The sequence below is a fragment of the Sorex fumeus genome, unplaced genomic scaffold (genome assembly GCF_029834395.1).
Source record: "Sorex fumeus unplaced genomic scaffold, SorFum_2.1 ptg000009l, whole genome shotgun sequence".
Taxonomy (NCBI): domain Eukaryota; kingdom Metazoa; phylum Chordata; class Mammalia; order Eulipotyphla; family Soricidae; genus Sorex; species Sorex fumeus.
This window is the reverse complement of record NW_026606066.1, coordinates 31,446,914-31,463,820: the sequence shown is the minus strand read 5'-3', so window position 1 is coordinate 31,463,820 and position 16,907 is coordinate 31,446,914. Positions and strand designations below refer to the sequence as shown.

The following is a 16,907-nucleotide window of genomic DNA, read 5'->3' as shown; positions in this document are numbered from 1 at the left end:
AGACATCTAGAAAGTCCAGATGGCATAGCTGAAAAGTACTGGGACTATGCCCTGATTTTCAATCTGTTCAACTTTTATTGAGTGTAATTTAACAAGTTGTGCCTCTGTCAATACCATGAATGAAATGTGGAGATAAGTTCATTCTCACAAGCTTAGGTCTCTCATTACTAATCATATTTGAACCAGATTTAAGTACAACATCAAGAAATATTTGTAGAAATTATTAGAGATTTTATAATAAAACAATCTACGTAGAATATATGAAATTCATCTTCTAATTTGATACAAAATAAGTAATGAAACATGACTGGAATTTTGAACTTTATTTAATATTATAGCTTTAGTACTAAATGTTGTTTAAAAGGAGGCTATTTAAGTTTTAACAGTGAATTATAAGAGAACATCATTATATAATTGTAATATGCATGTTCTAGTATACATGTCAGATTGATAAAAAGACTCAATACCATTGAACTTTATTGAATGACAAAGTTTAATAAATACTTCCAAATTCTGAGCAAATGGGCAGGTATTAAGTATAATTAGGAATTCTGGAATCCATTGAGTGAATGGACTTTGGGTAGGCAACTTAAAGAGAAGCTGTCTAGGGTGATATTTCTAAGCAGTTAGATGGTGGAAACTTTGCATATGTACATATGGTAAAATAAATGTTTTTGGTGCATATATGACCTAACTATTAGTTAAAGATATAACCTTATTAACTGTATCACTGGACATAAAGCACTAGTAGTATTGAACAGTATAAATTCCCATGGTTATAATACTATAAAAAATGGTTGTAAGAAGAATTACATTAAATCTTGTCCCAGTACTGGACATTGTCTAATAATCTCACCATTTTATTAAGAATTCTTCTGAAAAATGGAGCAACGACAGTATCTACTTTAATGTCACTGAATCAAATGGTAGCATGTGGTAATCATTCACTTGACACGTGTTAGCTATTAATTATTATTATCACTAATAATAGAGTTGTAGCAGCACCACTACTATTATTTTAGCAATCTCAGATGATTATTCTTATTGAACAGGGTTTTAAAAGCCATGATAAAAGATTTAGCTCCATCTCAACTAAAAATTTTCTTCCAAGGGAGTTGGAGTAATAGCACAGTGGGTAGAGTGTTTGTCCTGCATGCAGCTGACCCAGGTTCAATTCCCAGCATCCCATATGGTCCCCTGAGCACTGTCAGGAGTAATTCCTGAGTGCAGAGCCAGGAGTAAACCCTGTGCATCGCCGGGTGTGACACAAAAAGCAAAAAGAAAAAAAAATTTCTTCCAATATGTGATGGCAATGAGTATTTTCAAATGAGATAGATGCAGAAATTCACAAGCTAAAATATATATAAATAAACTAAACATCTGGCATGGAGAGAACATAGAAAAAAACAATTGACACCAATAACCAAGAATAAATAATATGTAATTCATGGACATACTTTCAAAGTCACTGAACTATCAGATATAAATTTGTCTCAAAAAAATAAATACATACCAAGTAATCAAATACATACCAAGTAATCTTACTAATAGTGAAAGAACCACCTAAAAATAAAATATCAAACTATAAAATAAAAGGGTTATAAAAATAAACGAAAATATGCTGTAAACTTAAATATTATGAAATAAGTACTCTACATCTATTAAAAAGTGAGTCTTACCTCATCAGGGCTAGGAATAATATTTACACTGACAACCTGATCACAAATAATAGATTCTGAATGTATTCTGTTCAACCGACTCCTTAGTTCAGCATTCTGGTTAAGTGCCTTAAAAGAACAAAAACCACACATGTAATTTGGAATTATTAAGCAAACATAAAATAGAACAAGCACACTGGTACAATTTAGACAACCAAGGGTGTTCTCAATGTAACTTCTGAAGTCATCACAAGCCAGCTCACACTGGTAAGAAAATAAATGGATCAGAATTAAGGTGTTCATTTTTGTAATCAAAGACAACCATTTAGTAGGTTAGTAAGTAGGTTGAAAGAGCTCAGGGACTTCACAGAAAAAGATTCATGGATTTTTCTCTTCCTTAGAGCTGGCCCACTGCATCCAAGCCCAGTCTACCACCACATATATATTATTTTCTAGGGTCTGGTATCAAAACTATCAATGCTTTTTGTTATTGTTGTCCCAGTTTCTAAAGTTTGGGAATCATTTCAAATACATTAAGTTTTCTTGCTGGTTATTTGGGAATGAATAAAATAAGTGATTTCATTATTTATAAGTAATATATTTTATAGAAGTGTACTTTAACCTGCTTATAGGAAAAGCTGCATTTTAATTTTCCAAATTAATTACATGGTTAAAATGTAATTAATACCCATGACAGTGCAGAATTTGTGTGTGTGTGTGTGTGTGTGTGTGTGTATGTGTGTGTGTATGGTGTCAGGACCTAATACAGGCATTCCCACATAAAAGGCAAGCCTGAGCTACAGCTTTAGTACTGCTGAGCAGAACTAAGTAAAATGCAGACCAAAGGTGCCTTAAGTAATTAATAAAGACTTCAAAAAGAATTTGCATGTGCAAAGCCTTGGACTTGAACCCTGGCACCATATGCTTCCCTCACAATCCCCATGCCCATACCCCCGAAACCAAACCCTGCATACCACCTGGTGTGGCTCTTGGTGGCTTTAAGGCACTGCAGATGTGATCTCCATAACAACAAGAAAATGTAAGAAGTAAAAGAAAATGAATTATTATTATCATCATATTATGTCCAATATATCCAAGTCTGAGAGAGTAAAATTTCACCTGTTATAGCACAGCTTTAGCACACGTGGTAAAAGAAGAGCTTTGATATCCCTGGGGCTGGAGTGACAGCACAGTGGGTAGGGCGTTTGCCTTGCATGCAGCCAACCCGGGTTTGATTCCCAGATGGTCCCCGAGCACCGCCAGGAACAATTACTGAGTGCAGAGCCAGGAGTAACCCCGGATGTGACTCAAAAAGAAAAAGAAAAAAAAAAGATGGTATCCCTACCGGGGTCCTGAGAACAAAAGTACAGGCATTACACTGATGTGTGAGTCCCACCTCCATAAGAAAGATGTAGCTCATTGGGCTCATTGGAATTATATCAAGTCTTAAGTGATAGACCTTGTGAGGACAAGCCCAGTGAATATCTGCACAGCTCTTTAATCCCCATGAAAATCAGCAATCACGAGACTGAGGTAGCTGTATTGATAGTGGGAGATAACTGCTCAGAGTTCAGGACTGAGGACCTGTGCCCCGAGAATGGGCATCCGGCTTCCTGCACAAGGAGTCAAAGAAGACAGCAAAGCAACGATAGCATTAAATGGTAAGTTTTACACCCTAGAAAAATGGCTAAGTATCTAAAGTTGACACTTGCAAGAGCAGGCATGGTCCCTGAGTACGGAGAATGGATCAGCTTCCTCTCTTTTCCCCCATACATTTACTCCGTTCAACTTAGCTTCTGCTTTCTGTGGAAAAATATTCCTCTTGCAGCTTTTGGTTTGATTTATAGTCTTTAAGAGGGGCCAGAGGATGTGTTTCTATGGTAGAACACTTGACTGGTATGTGTGAGGCCTGGGTTTGATCCAGGCATACCTTCCTCTTCCCCAAACTTAAAGTCTTTACAGCTGGTTTATGAGATAATCATAAAACATTACCCACTTATTCTGATGGGCTGACAAGGGTTGGAATTAAAGGTGGATACAGAGAGTCATTACCTCCATGACTATGAAGAAATGTATCCAACTCTCTGAGGAGAAGGCAGTTTTAAAAGAGGTGGGGTGATTACTTTCTAAGAGAAAAAACTTTGGCTTCAAAGGAAGAATCATAATATGATTATGTTCTGCAAATGTGTTCATTGTTATTCCTCCTGGAGCAAAAATCTCAACTTAGCACTTGAAAAACAAAACAAAACAAAAACCTTCATTCTTTCCTTGGTGACTATTACACAGATGCTTACTTGTTCTCTCATTTCCTGCCTCCAAGCATATTTAAAGTTGTCCCTGAAATGTGTGGGACCAGCTATATTCTGATGTCATGGAAATGGAAGACCTTTATGTGCGGTAGGTTATTTCATTTGTGGTAGGTTGTTTGATGGTTTAAACTATAGAATCATAGTCGACCTGATGGCTTCTCTGAATTGACCACACCATGACAGGGAGAGAACCCAACAAGCTACTCCACATGTTTTGCATGTGGGAGATTCATCTTCCAGCATCACTACCATCTGGTCCCCCAAGCATGGAGCTTGGAGAAGTCCTTGAGTATCACTGGGGGTGGCCTCCTTTCACCCCCCAAAAAACCTTAAAACAAAAATTGACTGCACCTTCTGTTGTCATGAGAACAGAGTTAACAAAGCAATCCCACAAACCTCAAGGGTAAGGATAAATAATGGCTATCCTTAGGGTACAAGTCTGAAACACAGGTTTGATATTTAGAAGAAATGTTGTACTATGCTTTGCTCTGGGGATTTAAAGAAAAATTAAATGTTCACATAAGCTCTCATGTCATCCTGCCTATACATGTCTGAAGGCACACAAAGTAACCTCTAGCCACTGAGATCAATAGGGAATGAGCTACTGTTTAAGACAAGTAATTCGATTGAAAATATATATGTAGTGGTAGAAAAACATTTACATAGCACAAATAGCATGGAAACACAGTCCCAAGTCTGGTGAGACATTAGTAGGAGTGGAAGCAGACAGCTGAGCATGCAGCAGCCACTTCCTGTGCCTCTAACCCAGGTGGCTCCTCCTTTTGCCTTGATCATACACCACTGACTGGTTCGGAAGTTGCCTACAACCAAGAGCTGTGAGCTCTGTTTGCAGTGTCATGCTCTCAGCTAGTGGTTCAGGACCACATTTATTACTGCCTTCCTGGAAGCTCAGCTATTTTCTCTGTAATGATATTATGGAAGCCTTGAGAGTATTGAAGAGTACTGGTGTTTTGAGTGAATTGACACAATTTGGAGAATTAACACAGAAGATCCCAGATGCTGGCAGAAACCACCTATGGGATGCATAGTGGCAGAGCAAGGAAAAAGGAGGCAGAGTACCTGTAGCTCATGCGAGCGAATGAGTAAGAAAAGCTATGGAGACTCGACAGAAACATCACTCTCTCACAGGCCTTTTTATTGGCTCTATCTGGCAAAGGATTAACAGGATGGAAGCATCTTGAATCTCCGGAACAGGTCTGAGATTCTTCACCAGGCAGGCTTTGGATTTGTTATCACTACCTGCTATTGAGATCCTTTTATTTATTTATTTTTTATTTTTGAGACACCTCTGTGCTGTTGGGGGAGGAGGTGTTGCACCTGGCTCAGTGCTTGGGGATTACTCCTGGGGGTGCTCACTGCAGGCATGCTCAGGGAACTAAACCGTACCTGTGATCAAGCCCAGGCTTCCTGTAAGCAAAACATGAGCTCCACCTCCTGGAGATCTCTCTGGCCCTCACACTACTTGTTTTTGTTAGTGAGTTTGAATTAAATTACAGGTTCCGCACAATATGTTTGTTTCCCCAATGTCTCCCATCCCCACGTTTGCCACTCTACTATATCCAAGAAACAAATCATTCCCACCCAATCCATGAAAGAAGTCACCATCTTGAAGATTTGCACCTCAGTTTATCACCCAAGTCCCCGCTTTCTAGGCTACTAAGTGCATCCATCCTGGTAGACAATGGGTGAGAAAAGTTATCTGAGATTGGATAAGACCAAAAGAAGCTGTGCATTCTGGGAGAGAAACGTGGTAGGAAGCCTGAGGGTTGAAAGATCTAAATCTTAACAAAATACAATCATCAAAGACTTAAATTTGGTTCTGAAAGAATGAAAAAACCAAATCCTGGATATCATCTAAAAATCATCTTTTTAATTAAAAAATAAATACGGAGTCTGTGTGGAAAATGAAAAGAAAAGTAGAAAATACTTAAAATATCATATCTTATACAACAGACCAATTGTTGGTAGGTTGGCATATTTCTTTTCTTTTGGGGAGGATTCACAGCAGTAGGGCTCAGAGGCTATCCCTAGCTCTGTGCTCAGAAGTGACTTCTGACAGCTCTGGGGGACCATATATGGTGCCAGGGATAGAACCAGTGTTGAGGCTGAAGGTGGGTATCAAGGCTATGCAAGTGCCTTAACTCATGTACTATCTCTCTAGCCCTAGCTTGTCATATTTCTCTTCACTCTCTCAAGGGCCTTATTGTCAGCTATTTATATTTTCCTTATTACTAGGAACAAACTTTACATTCTGTGGCTGCCACTTCTTTGCATATAAAGATTTATTTTATGTTGCAAACTTTCACAAATATAATCGTGATGGCTGAAGTTAGAATTAAGCAATTATTGGCAACTTTTCTTCTTTAATTTTTACTAAAAAATGTAATATGCCACGAGCATTCATGAGCTTCATGGTTTCCTACATTCAGCGTTACTTTCTTAAATTAAACATACCAATCATGGGCTAAATGATCAAAGGATAAAATTTCTTTACAGGTTTTAACAAAAGCTGTCAAAATACATCCAAAGTGACATCAATTTCACTTACTGGCTAGCTAAAAACTGATGTGAAAGAGTCTAAAAAATATTTTCATACAGAAAAAAACTTGGCCAGATATCAAAAACAAATTCTGGAACAAAAAAAATACACTTGGAACTCATATCCCAAAGCATATTTATTTTGGGTATATAATAAGCTGTAGCAGGAAGAATGGTAAATACTATGACTGGAATTTTCATTATGTTGCTATGTGTCTTAAACTAACGTTTTTGCTTACATTTTATACACGGCTCATTTCATTAATCCTAAAATGCATATTTTCTACCACATTTAACACTGTCAGCCTAACTGACAACAATTTTCCCTTATTAAAACACAGGATGATTATATAATAACAATTAACGGCATATTGATTTAACGAAATATAGTGACTCTAGCTGAGGTACATTGAATCTGCTCTCAATTTTACTGGTACAACATCTACTACATTTGGCACAAGCGGTGCACAAGTGCCGGGGTGAAAAATCAAACCAGCACAATTAGTGTCTTGCAGACTCAAATTTTATTTTTTGTTACTATAGTAATCTAGGGTGCTGAGAGTACCTTAGTCTTATTATGTGCAATTTTATATTAATAGTCATGATCACGATCACAATCATCCTGTTGTTCCTCGATTGCCTTGAGCAGGCACCAGTAACGTCTCCTTCATCCTAGCCCTGAGATTTTAAAAAGTGCCATATTCAAGGCTCTTTCAGGGTTAGGAGAATGAGACCCATCATTGTTACTGGCATTTGGCATATTGGGTACACCACGGGGAGTTTGCCAGACTCTGCCGTGTGGGCAGGCTACATTCGGTAGCCTGCCAGTTTGTCAAAGTAGGAATGAGATAATAAGATGTCGCGTGGCCGCAAATGCTATATTATTAATTTAGTATACTATATTAATACTATATTAATAGTACATTACATCAAATGGGACATGAAATTATAGCTGTTGCAAAAGAAAGTGATTTCTAAGGGAACAGATACATTAGTCTTATTAATATAATAATTGATTCTGGTGTTCAGGGCACTACTGAATTATAATTGTGATGAAATAAAATGATTTAATAGGGGGCAGAGGTTATATAAATGTCCTGGCCTGCAAATCGAGTCTGATATCTATACTGTCTAAAGATGTAAAAGTTAATTTTTAAAAGTTCCTTAGGCATAACAGTAGGAATAACAACAGGATTATATATGTTTTGTTAAAATGCAAGCTAAGGAATAAACATTACTTTCAAAGAGGAAATTCATACACTGTCCAGTCTTATAAATTATTTGCTGCTCAAGTGAGGTAATACGTAGCAAAGGATGCTAACTTTATGTATGTTATTTTGGTTCCAGGGATCAAACTTATGGCTTCATGCATCTACACTGTAAGTGTCTACCTCTAAGTGAGACGTCCAGTCTTGATTTCATATATTTAAATGCCACGGAGGTTGGAAATTGTCAAGTTTGTAAAGGGAGCAACTTAAAAGCTTAGTTGAAGGCCACCGTATAGGTCAGCAGTAAGCATTTGCCTTTTATGTGTAAGACCCTGGATCTGACTCCTAGCACTGCTAAGAAGAAAGACAAAACATAGAGTGATTGTAAAGCAGTATTTTGATGTCTGGATATATATATTATATATTTCGACATCTAGATATATATCATATAGATATATATTATCACTGGAGTGATATCACAGCAGGTAGGGCATTTGCCTTGCATGCGGCTGACCCAGGTTCAATTCCTCTGTTCGTCTCGGAGAGCCTGGCAAGCTACTGAGAGCACCCCACCCATACGGCAGAGCCTGGCAGGCTTCCTGTGGCGTATTTGATATGTCAAAAAAAGTAACAAGTCTCACAATGAAGACATTACTGGTGCCCGCTCGAGAAAAAATTGAACAACTGGAAAACAGTGCTATAGATATATATTAAATAGGGGCTATATCAAATAAGAGATGCTTTTACAGATGCTAGACTAATTCAAGAGGTTATTTAAACTCTCTGTCTTTCTGTAAGGGGAAACCTGACTTAACAGCCCGTCACAAGAAAAACATCTTGGGGTTTAACTGATAATCCTTATCATGGGCTGACAATGTCTTTAGGCTAGCTAAAATTGTAATATAAAGTTGAACTAATATAAAACAACAATACTCAGAACATTTGTCTCAATGTACTTAGACTAGTTAGTATTCTGTTCAGTCTGTCTTGAAAATCGAAATTGAGTTAGCTAATAGTTCCAACTCAGTTAACTGTTTCTCATCTTCAGCTTCTCCTCATCTGCTGGTCTCTTCCTCTTATGAAATAACCAAGTGGAGATGATGACAAATTTCAGCCCACAAATCATCTTCCACTAAAATCAGGTTCTGCTAACCTTTTCCTACTGAGACAAGGCTGAAATTTCTGCCACTTGACTTTAAGGGTCATTGTTCTCTAAGATCTATGGCTACTTTTTCCTGGGTCTCCACCAAAGGATTCTATTATTTTACTCCAATGAATTAAATTATTAATGTTCTTTATGAGAGCACCAGCACCACTGACCATTTTTATTATGACCAAACTCACAATTTATCAACATCTATCTATATTTTTGCCAATGTACTGAGGTAGCCACATCTTTCTCTCTAACCCAGATCTTTTTTCTGAGACCTACATCTATATATCAAACGGTCTCTTGGGTGTCCCATAGACATCCCAAACTCCACAAAAACCACTCACTATTTACCCTTACAAACCCATTCCTCTTGCAAATCCTGTCTTGGGAAAATAGAACTGCCATTTACACAGTTAATGTAATTAAACAATCTGGAAACAAATTGTCTTTTGTTCCGCTCTAATTGATTCAGATGATCTTGAAGTTATGCTTTTTATTCCCACGAAGGGTTCTTAGAACCCACCTCCTCCTACCTATCCCAGTATTGTGTATGTGTGTTTGTGTGTGTGTTTGGTTTCAGACTATACCCTGCAGTACTCAGGGGTTACTCCTGGCTCTAAACTCAGGAATTACTTCTCCTGGTGATGCTAAGGGGACCATATGGGATGCCAGAGATTGAACCCAATTTGGCTGTGTGCAAGGCAAGTGCCATACCCACTGTAGTATTTCTCTGGCTCATATCCTAAGGTCAATTCTTAACTGAGACCTATTCTGAGTTTTGCCTTAATTCTAACCATCTACTGTGCCAGAGAGACATTACTAATATATGGAAGTATGTAACAATATTTTCCAATTTATGGTATTATGCCTCATTAGTTACAAATCTTGAAGGTTCCTCATTATTGATAAGATAAATTAAGCTCTTTCATGTAGTTCCTAATAAGCTGGCTCCCCACTAGCTATATTCTTTCCTGGTTTCCCATGCTTTACTCAATATGAACTGTCATTCTTCAGCTACATCCCATTATGTCTAACGACAGTGACTCCTAAAAAAGGAGTCTACCATTAAACTCATATGCCAAATAAAAAGGCCGAACAAGGTTTCCAAAAGAAGATTCTGGCCTCAGTGGTGGTGCCAATAGACAGTGAGGTGCAACTGGCCCAGTGGGAGGAGATGGGCAGACATGAGACTGAACACTACCCAAATGCTGTGGGGGAAGCACTGACTGCTTTAGTGAATGGGGCACAATTATTTTTAGAATCCCAAGTTACTGTTACCTCTTTTGAATGTAGATTTTTTTTGGGGGGGGGTTAAAAATACAACTAAACATTTTGACCGAGAATAAACCAAGCAAACAAAAAAATAAAAAAGAAAGAAAAAAGAAAGAAAATAAAAAGCAACAGAAAGCTATGGTGACTAAATATAAATGCAAAGAAACACGTTGTGACAAGAAAAGGAAATACTTAACCCAAAGGATACAATGATATAATTTTGCCTTATTTTACCCAAATAATGCTACTACAAGTCCTTTCTCATGAGCTGCTTCTGTGTACCTAGGCTGCACTCCAGGCTTGATTCTTCTAGGAGTGTGACCTGTGGGTCTCACAAGCAGGGAATTTCCTATTCTCTGAGTGACCAGGCTCAGAATTCAGCCGCACCCAGGGACTCGTGAATGGTTGACAGTGTAGTCACAACAACTACACTTGCATAAATATAGTTCAGTCGGAGCCAGAGCTTCCTGGGAATGTAGCCAAGGCTGCTTTCATCTTGGTGTGCCCTACCCTGCATGGTACCTAACGTATTTCCTATGGGATAAAACAGAATGGATGAATGAATGAACAAATAAATGACTTACAATTTCTCTTCATCATTTCCAATCTCACTAAATCTCCCAAACCTGTATCTCTATTTACCATTCTGTCCTACCAACAAGCAAATAAATGATAGCAAGCAAGAAATGCCTTTTCTTCTTATTTTTTTTTTGAATCAATACAAGTTCTTCTTAGACTGCTAAATTTCCATCATTAAATACAGCTGAAGGAAACATGACAACATGAAAGGAACCCAACAAGTTCGTACATATTTACGAGGTGACACTCCATGTTTATCTCGCCATTCTGGTGATCTTTCTGATTCACACTCCCAGAAAAATGATTCAGAAGATCATTTAGCATAGACTGAGAGTTTAACAGACACAGGACAGGAGAACAGTGCCAGGGCAAGTCACTGAGGTATGCCTGTAAAATGAAAATTCTCTGCAGACTGGCACAGCGGTTGCAGCTTTGAATGCTCATGCTTCTGGGGCCCCTCATTCCACGTTGGCAGCAGCAGATGCACCTCAACTGACAGGTTTTATGGCGAGTGCAGCAGGTAGGGTACAGATAACAGTGCTCAGTAACAGGAAGCCTCCCATTCAAAATACACTGACAATTCAGGTATATGAGACGGGGTGAGACACCGTAAATCAAGAGTTTTAGGGGCTGAGGGAAACTATTCAAGCAGGTGTTAATTCACATGGAAAACCACTTACCCAGGATTTGCTTGGTCCTTCACTCTGATCCAGGGCACCAGGAAGTGAACAATATTTTACATAAACACTGAGTTCTCACGCAGTCACATGGTAACAATGAATTCTCAAAAGAATTTTTAACAATATTTTTACAGGCTAAATGAATATTTCAGAAGAAGTTCTTGGTATTTATTAAAGCATCAATATAGTAAAGCTTTTAAAAGGATTTTAAACAGAGATTTCACCTTTGGTCTATACAGGGATCAACATAACCTTGCATACCATAATACATTATATATATTGAAATATAAATGTTTTGCTTCAGGGAGCATAACTAAAGAACAAAATCCTGAGTGCACATAAGAAAAAATAGGGTAGTCAGTAATTTTAAAAAGATGAGAGAGAGAGAGAAAGAGAGAGAGAGAGAGAGAGAGAGAGAGAGAGAGAGAGAGAGAGAGAGAGAAGAAAAGTGCCTGCATAGAGGCAGGCTGGCAGTTGTGGGGTGGAGAGTGATGAGAGGGAACCTTGGGATACTGGTGCTGGGAAATGTACACTGGTGTGGTGGAGATGTGGTGTTGGAACACCGTATGACTGAAATCTAATAATGAACAGCTTTTTAAGGGTCTGTATCGTATTACAGTGATTCAATAAAAAGTTAAAAGTAAAAAAATATTAAGAAAATATTAGAATGTACTGTAACTGGAAAAATAATTTTGTGGAAGATGTAGCGGTATTTTTCCTCATTAATAACAGATTGAGTATGTTATGGGACATATTGTAGCTAAGACAGTCAAGTACAGTCTCTCATAACTGATCATAGACATTAAAAGTATTCAAATAAGAATATATTCCATGAATAACAAAAGTATTCAAAGAACAATGCCATGTATACAAACCTGTTTGGTTGAGTTTTGCTTTTAAGTGGTCATTTTGGGGAAGGGGAGTAGTGAAATTTAATTCTGACACTGCACTGTGGAGAATTTTGATGAATGTGTTCTTGTCACCTGGATGGTTAACTCCACCCCACTGTTCTTTTTATAATGGGTTTTTTTTTCTGAAAAAATGAGTTACCGTGCTTTACAGCATTAGTATTAATATTTTGGCAATGTAGCCACCAGAGGATCAACATCCTTCCACCACTGCCCCTAGACCCCTTCTTAGTCCTTCACCCACACCACCCCATTAGCAGAAAGTTCTACTGATGGGAACATCAAGCTTTGTCTGTCCATTACTTTATATTGTTTTCTTATAGCCTACAAATCAGTGACTTCATCACTCCAGCTTCCAGCATGCAGGGTGTGGAACTGGTCCAGGTTTGAAACAAACACTCTCGTTTACCTGAGACAGGGACTGTCGGAGACGAGCCATGTGAGTGCCGTGGCCCTTATTGTGATCCTGCTCAGAAACCATCTGCTTCAGTTTCTCCTTCTCTATCGCAATGCTATTAAATGCAGACTTCAAAAGTGAATGCACTGCACGGGAAGAAAAGTATCCAACAAGAAGAGGTAAGATTGTAAACTTCTCAGCATTTTGACTCATAATTGCACATTTTTGTATGTAAAAATTGGATTAGTCTAATCAAAAGTCTGCCTTAAAATGGAATGGTCAGAAGAGCTCTATACAAAACACAGTAGTAGCAATCTGGGGAAAGATTTTGCATTTTATACAAAATAGGCCAACAAGGACTTGGAAGTACACTCAGTATCAGTTCTACATACCAATTCTTAGAAACTAATCTGTAATTTTTAGAAGGCATACAGAATAAGTTTCGCTCTGCCATAGATGATGGAAATATCAGAGCAGTTCTGGTATAATAAAGTCTCGGGAAAATGATATGCAACTATCCAAAGTTTTTCCGAAATTGTGTACCCACAAAACAGTATTTTGTGAGTTCTGTCAATATAAGACAGGTTAATGAGCTAGAAGCTGTGGTCTTAAGAACAGCACTTGCATTTATTATGGTCTCAGCTCAGATCATCTTGTTATTAGAACTGCTTTCAAAGAGCACAAACTTCTAGTTATAAGATAAATATGTTCTGAGAATCTAATGTATAGTGAGGTGATTACAGTTCACAATACTGTATTACATACTTGAAAACTGTTAAAATAACAGATTTACGTATTCTTGCACACAAAGGTAATCATGTGACATGATGGAAATGTTCACTAATTCTAGGGGGTTAATCGCTTTACAACACATAATTTTATCTAATCAACACATACAACTTAAACTTATACAATGCTATGTCATTATCTCTCAGTAAATCTGGAAATAAAAACAGCATCCCCATTTCTGTATTTCTAACATAACTATAAAACATGAGGTCCTGTTTCATTCTGAAATACAAAAGGCTGAATTTATTCAAACACAAAACACTGTCCTCCCATTGTTCATTGATTTGCTTGAGAGGGGCCCAGTAATGTCTCCATTGTGAGACTTCTTGTTACTGTGTTTGGCATATCGAATACTCTTGGTAGCTTGCCAGGCTCTCTGAGAGGGGTGGAGGAATCGAACCTGGCTCGGCCAGGCTGGCTGCACACAAGGCAAACGCCCTACCGCTGTGCCATTTCTATACTAGAAAAAGACTTCAAAAATAGGGTTTTTTGGAGAAAGGTAATTTTTAAAAGGAATGGAAAATATTACTTTATTTCTTTGGTTTGGGGGTCACACTTGGCTGTGCTCAGGAATCATGACTGGTGATGCTCAGGGAACCAACGATATGCAGTGCCAAGAATTAAACCTGGATTAGCTACATGCATGGCAACTGCATTCCTTACTAGCTGTACTATCTCTCCAGCCCAAGAAGTGAAAATTTTTTGTACTTAAGACAATGACCTGAATTAAAGTAGGGAATATGGAAGAATATATGGGAACCCAGAATCTATAGCATATATTTTATATATTGCTATATAAAATATACAGTCATCATTGATTAAAAGTAATCACTTGATAGGAATACATTAGCTTCACTGATGGCTGTAAAAACAAACTCTCACTCATTTCCAAATCCATAATTCTTCCCAAAGAGTTCAATTTCCTTTTCCCCCACCTCAAATAAAGAATTGGACTATGTTGAAAAGAAAATAAATTGTTCAATAGAGGCTTTAAAATACTGTTGAAATTTGGATTTTCTGAAAGCTTCAGGATTGCATGTGAACACACAGAGCTTTCCTGGGGCTACTTTCAAACCTCTCTCCCATCATAGCTGTGCTATATATTTAACTCACACACTGGTGGTCTTGTGACCCCAGGACTGCTGTGCTCTACTGAAAGTAAAGTACCATTTTGGGCAGGAACTTTTACTTGGTTACTGGTGACAGATCTATGTTCTCATATAAACAAAAGAACACTGACCTAGCCTAAAGACCTAATTAGTCTAAGACATGTAGTGAAAATTCAGAGTAAAATAGTAGATGAGAGTGGATTTAAGAATCTCAACTGAGAAACCAGAGAGATAATACAGTGGGTAGGGCATGTGTCTTGCATGTGGCTGACCTGGGTTTGATCCCTGGCATCCCATGTGGTCCCTTGAAGACCGCCAGAATTAATTCTGAGTGCAGAGCCAGGAGTAACCCCTGAGCAGCACTGGGTATAGACCAAAATGAAACAAAAAAAGTAAAAAAAAATTTTTTTTCAAATGAGAAATCTATAGAAAAAAAAGGGTAAGATGATCTTGCTGAATTCTTTGAGAGTATGGACTCTGTGTTGCTAGTTTGAGAGTCTGAAGTTTGCTTTACTATTCTGAATGATGCCTGTGTGTGTTCTTGCTTTACCTGAGTTACAGGCAACTGAGTATTAAGAGGCTCACAGGATGGGGCTGGAACGATAGTACAGCAGGGAGGAGGGGCATTTGCCTTGCACACAGCCAACCCAGGTTCAATCCCCAGTATCCCACATGGTTTCCTGAGCACCACTAGAAGTGATTCCTGAGTGTAGAGCCAGGTGTAACCCCCGAGCATCGCTGGGTTTTGGTTTTTTGACCCCTCCCCCCCCAAAAAGAGGCTACTGGAGGTACCATTGGACAAACCAGGTACAAAATGGTACTGTCTTGCCTTCTCTTAAAAGACAGTGCCTAAGAAAGCGTGATCTTAAATCCAAAAAAAAGAATCTCAGTGGCTGAAGTTTGAATACTCCAAAACAATAAGAGTGTAGGCAGAGAGTTAATTTGGGAAGAGAATCTTGGTAAACACCACACCCAGAGCTTAGTCCTACTCTGTGTTTAGAAGTCACTCCTACAGGTGTTCAGGGGACCATATGGGATGTCAGGGAGTAAACCAGAGCCAGTTGCATGCAAGGCAAGTGCCTTACCCACTGTACTATTGCTCTAGCACCATATAGGGTTCTATTTCCTAATTATTTATTTACCTTACTTTTCTGTGGCTGAAGACAAAAGGCTAATTATACAATAGTTATTAAACAATTAATATTACAGAGAAACTCCAAGGTGGGATTGCTGTCCCCTCCCCTAAAATCTGGATTGGCCTATGAAGCTGGATTGCCAGGAAGGTTTGCTGGCTGGAGAATGAAGTCAGAAGAGGCCCAGCAGCTTTCACACTAGTCCCTTGGTGCTTGATTGCCACAAGAGGAGGAGGGACACAGCTGTGCGGAGCTTTGTGGCTATCACACCAGAATGCTTGAGACATGGTCAAGTTTAGTTCGGGCCTGTTGGTCCCCGATAGTCCCCAGCCAAATGCCACTGTTAGTATCCCATGGTACAGAACTGCCTAGCAGAGCCCTGCCTGAATTCACTGGACTGGAAAATACAATGAGTACATTAAATTAAAAAAAAAACTCAAAGGAATCTAATTCTTTTTTATCCTTTCTAAGAACAACTCACAAATATGTATTCAGTGCCTAATAAAAGATATTCACCCTTCCCACCCCCTGCTTCCCAAAAGAGTGCTGGTGCAGTTGCCTCTGCTGGCTTGCCAGGGCTAAACCTTTTTGTCTTTCTCCCCCCAGTGTGGCCCACATCCTGTGATACATTTTTTTAAGTTCCGTTAAAACTCTAAAGTATGATTACAGCTGCCACCCAAGAGGCAGGCATCATATCACACTGCATTTTGGCTACAAAACTCCATCTAGTATGTAAACAACGTTTTCGACCATGACCATCCAGATGAGATGAAAGTTAAGTGGCAGCATCTCATCAAAAAAGCGAGTTTTCCTAAATGTCATGTTCTGTTCTACGGTACCTTTCTGTGCAATCAGACAAAATTCTTCTTGAAGTTTAGTGTAATCTGTAGAACTTTCCAGAGGGTCTGTGAGGTGACTAGGGGGCGTCTGAAACTCAATATCTGCACAGAGGTTGGGATTGGAGGAATGCAAGCGAACTGGCGACATGGTAGCACTGAAAGGGACCTGCAAGGGAAAGATACGAATTATCAGAGAGCAATGGTGCATTGCTGTCCTCTCACTGACATAGAAAGGCTCTTTCATTCCTCAAAAGCATAGATTCCTCCATGATGACATGCTTGGAGATACTCAGTGCTTACTTATTCTTTATGTA

At 38.6% G+C, this 16,907-nt stretch overlaps 1 protein-coding gene across 14 annotated transcripts in view; it reads right to left on the bottom strand.

Annotated features, from left to right (window-relative positions):
- Positions 1 to 16,907, bottom strand: part of OSBPL6 (oxysterol binding protein like 6) — a 241,267-nt gene that overhangs the window by 29,198 nt on the left and 195,162 nt on the right. For 9 of the 14 annotated variants that reach the window (XM_056110115.1, XM_056110113.1, XM_056110117.1 and 6 more), the window contains 4 exons: positions 16,594 to 16,759; positions 12,736 to 12,869; positions 11,419 to 11,442; positions 1,680 to 1,787 (listed from right to left, as the gene is read on the bottom strand). In XM_056110115.1, the coding sequence (XP_055966090.1) occupies positions 1,680 to 1,787; positions 11,419 to 11,442; positions 12,736 to 12,869; positions 16,594 to 16,759 (432 nt within the window). The remainder of the gene's footprint in view (positions 1 to 1,679; positions 1,788 to 11,418; positions 11,443 to 12,735; positions 12,870 to 16,593; positions 16,760 to 16,907) is intronic. The other 5 variants (XM_056110116.1, XM_056110121.1, XM_056110123.1 and 2 more) reach the window with 1 other exon arrangement.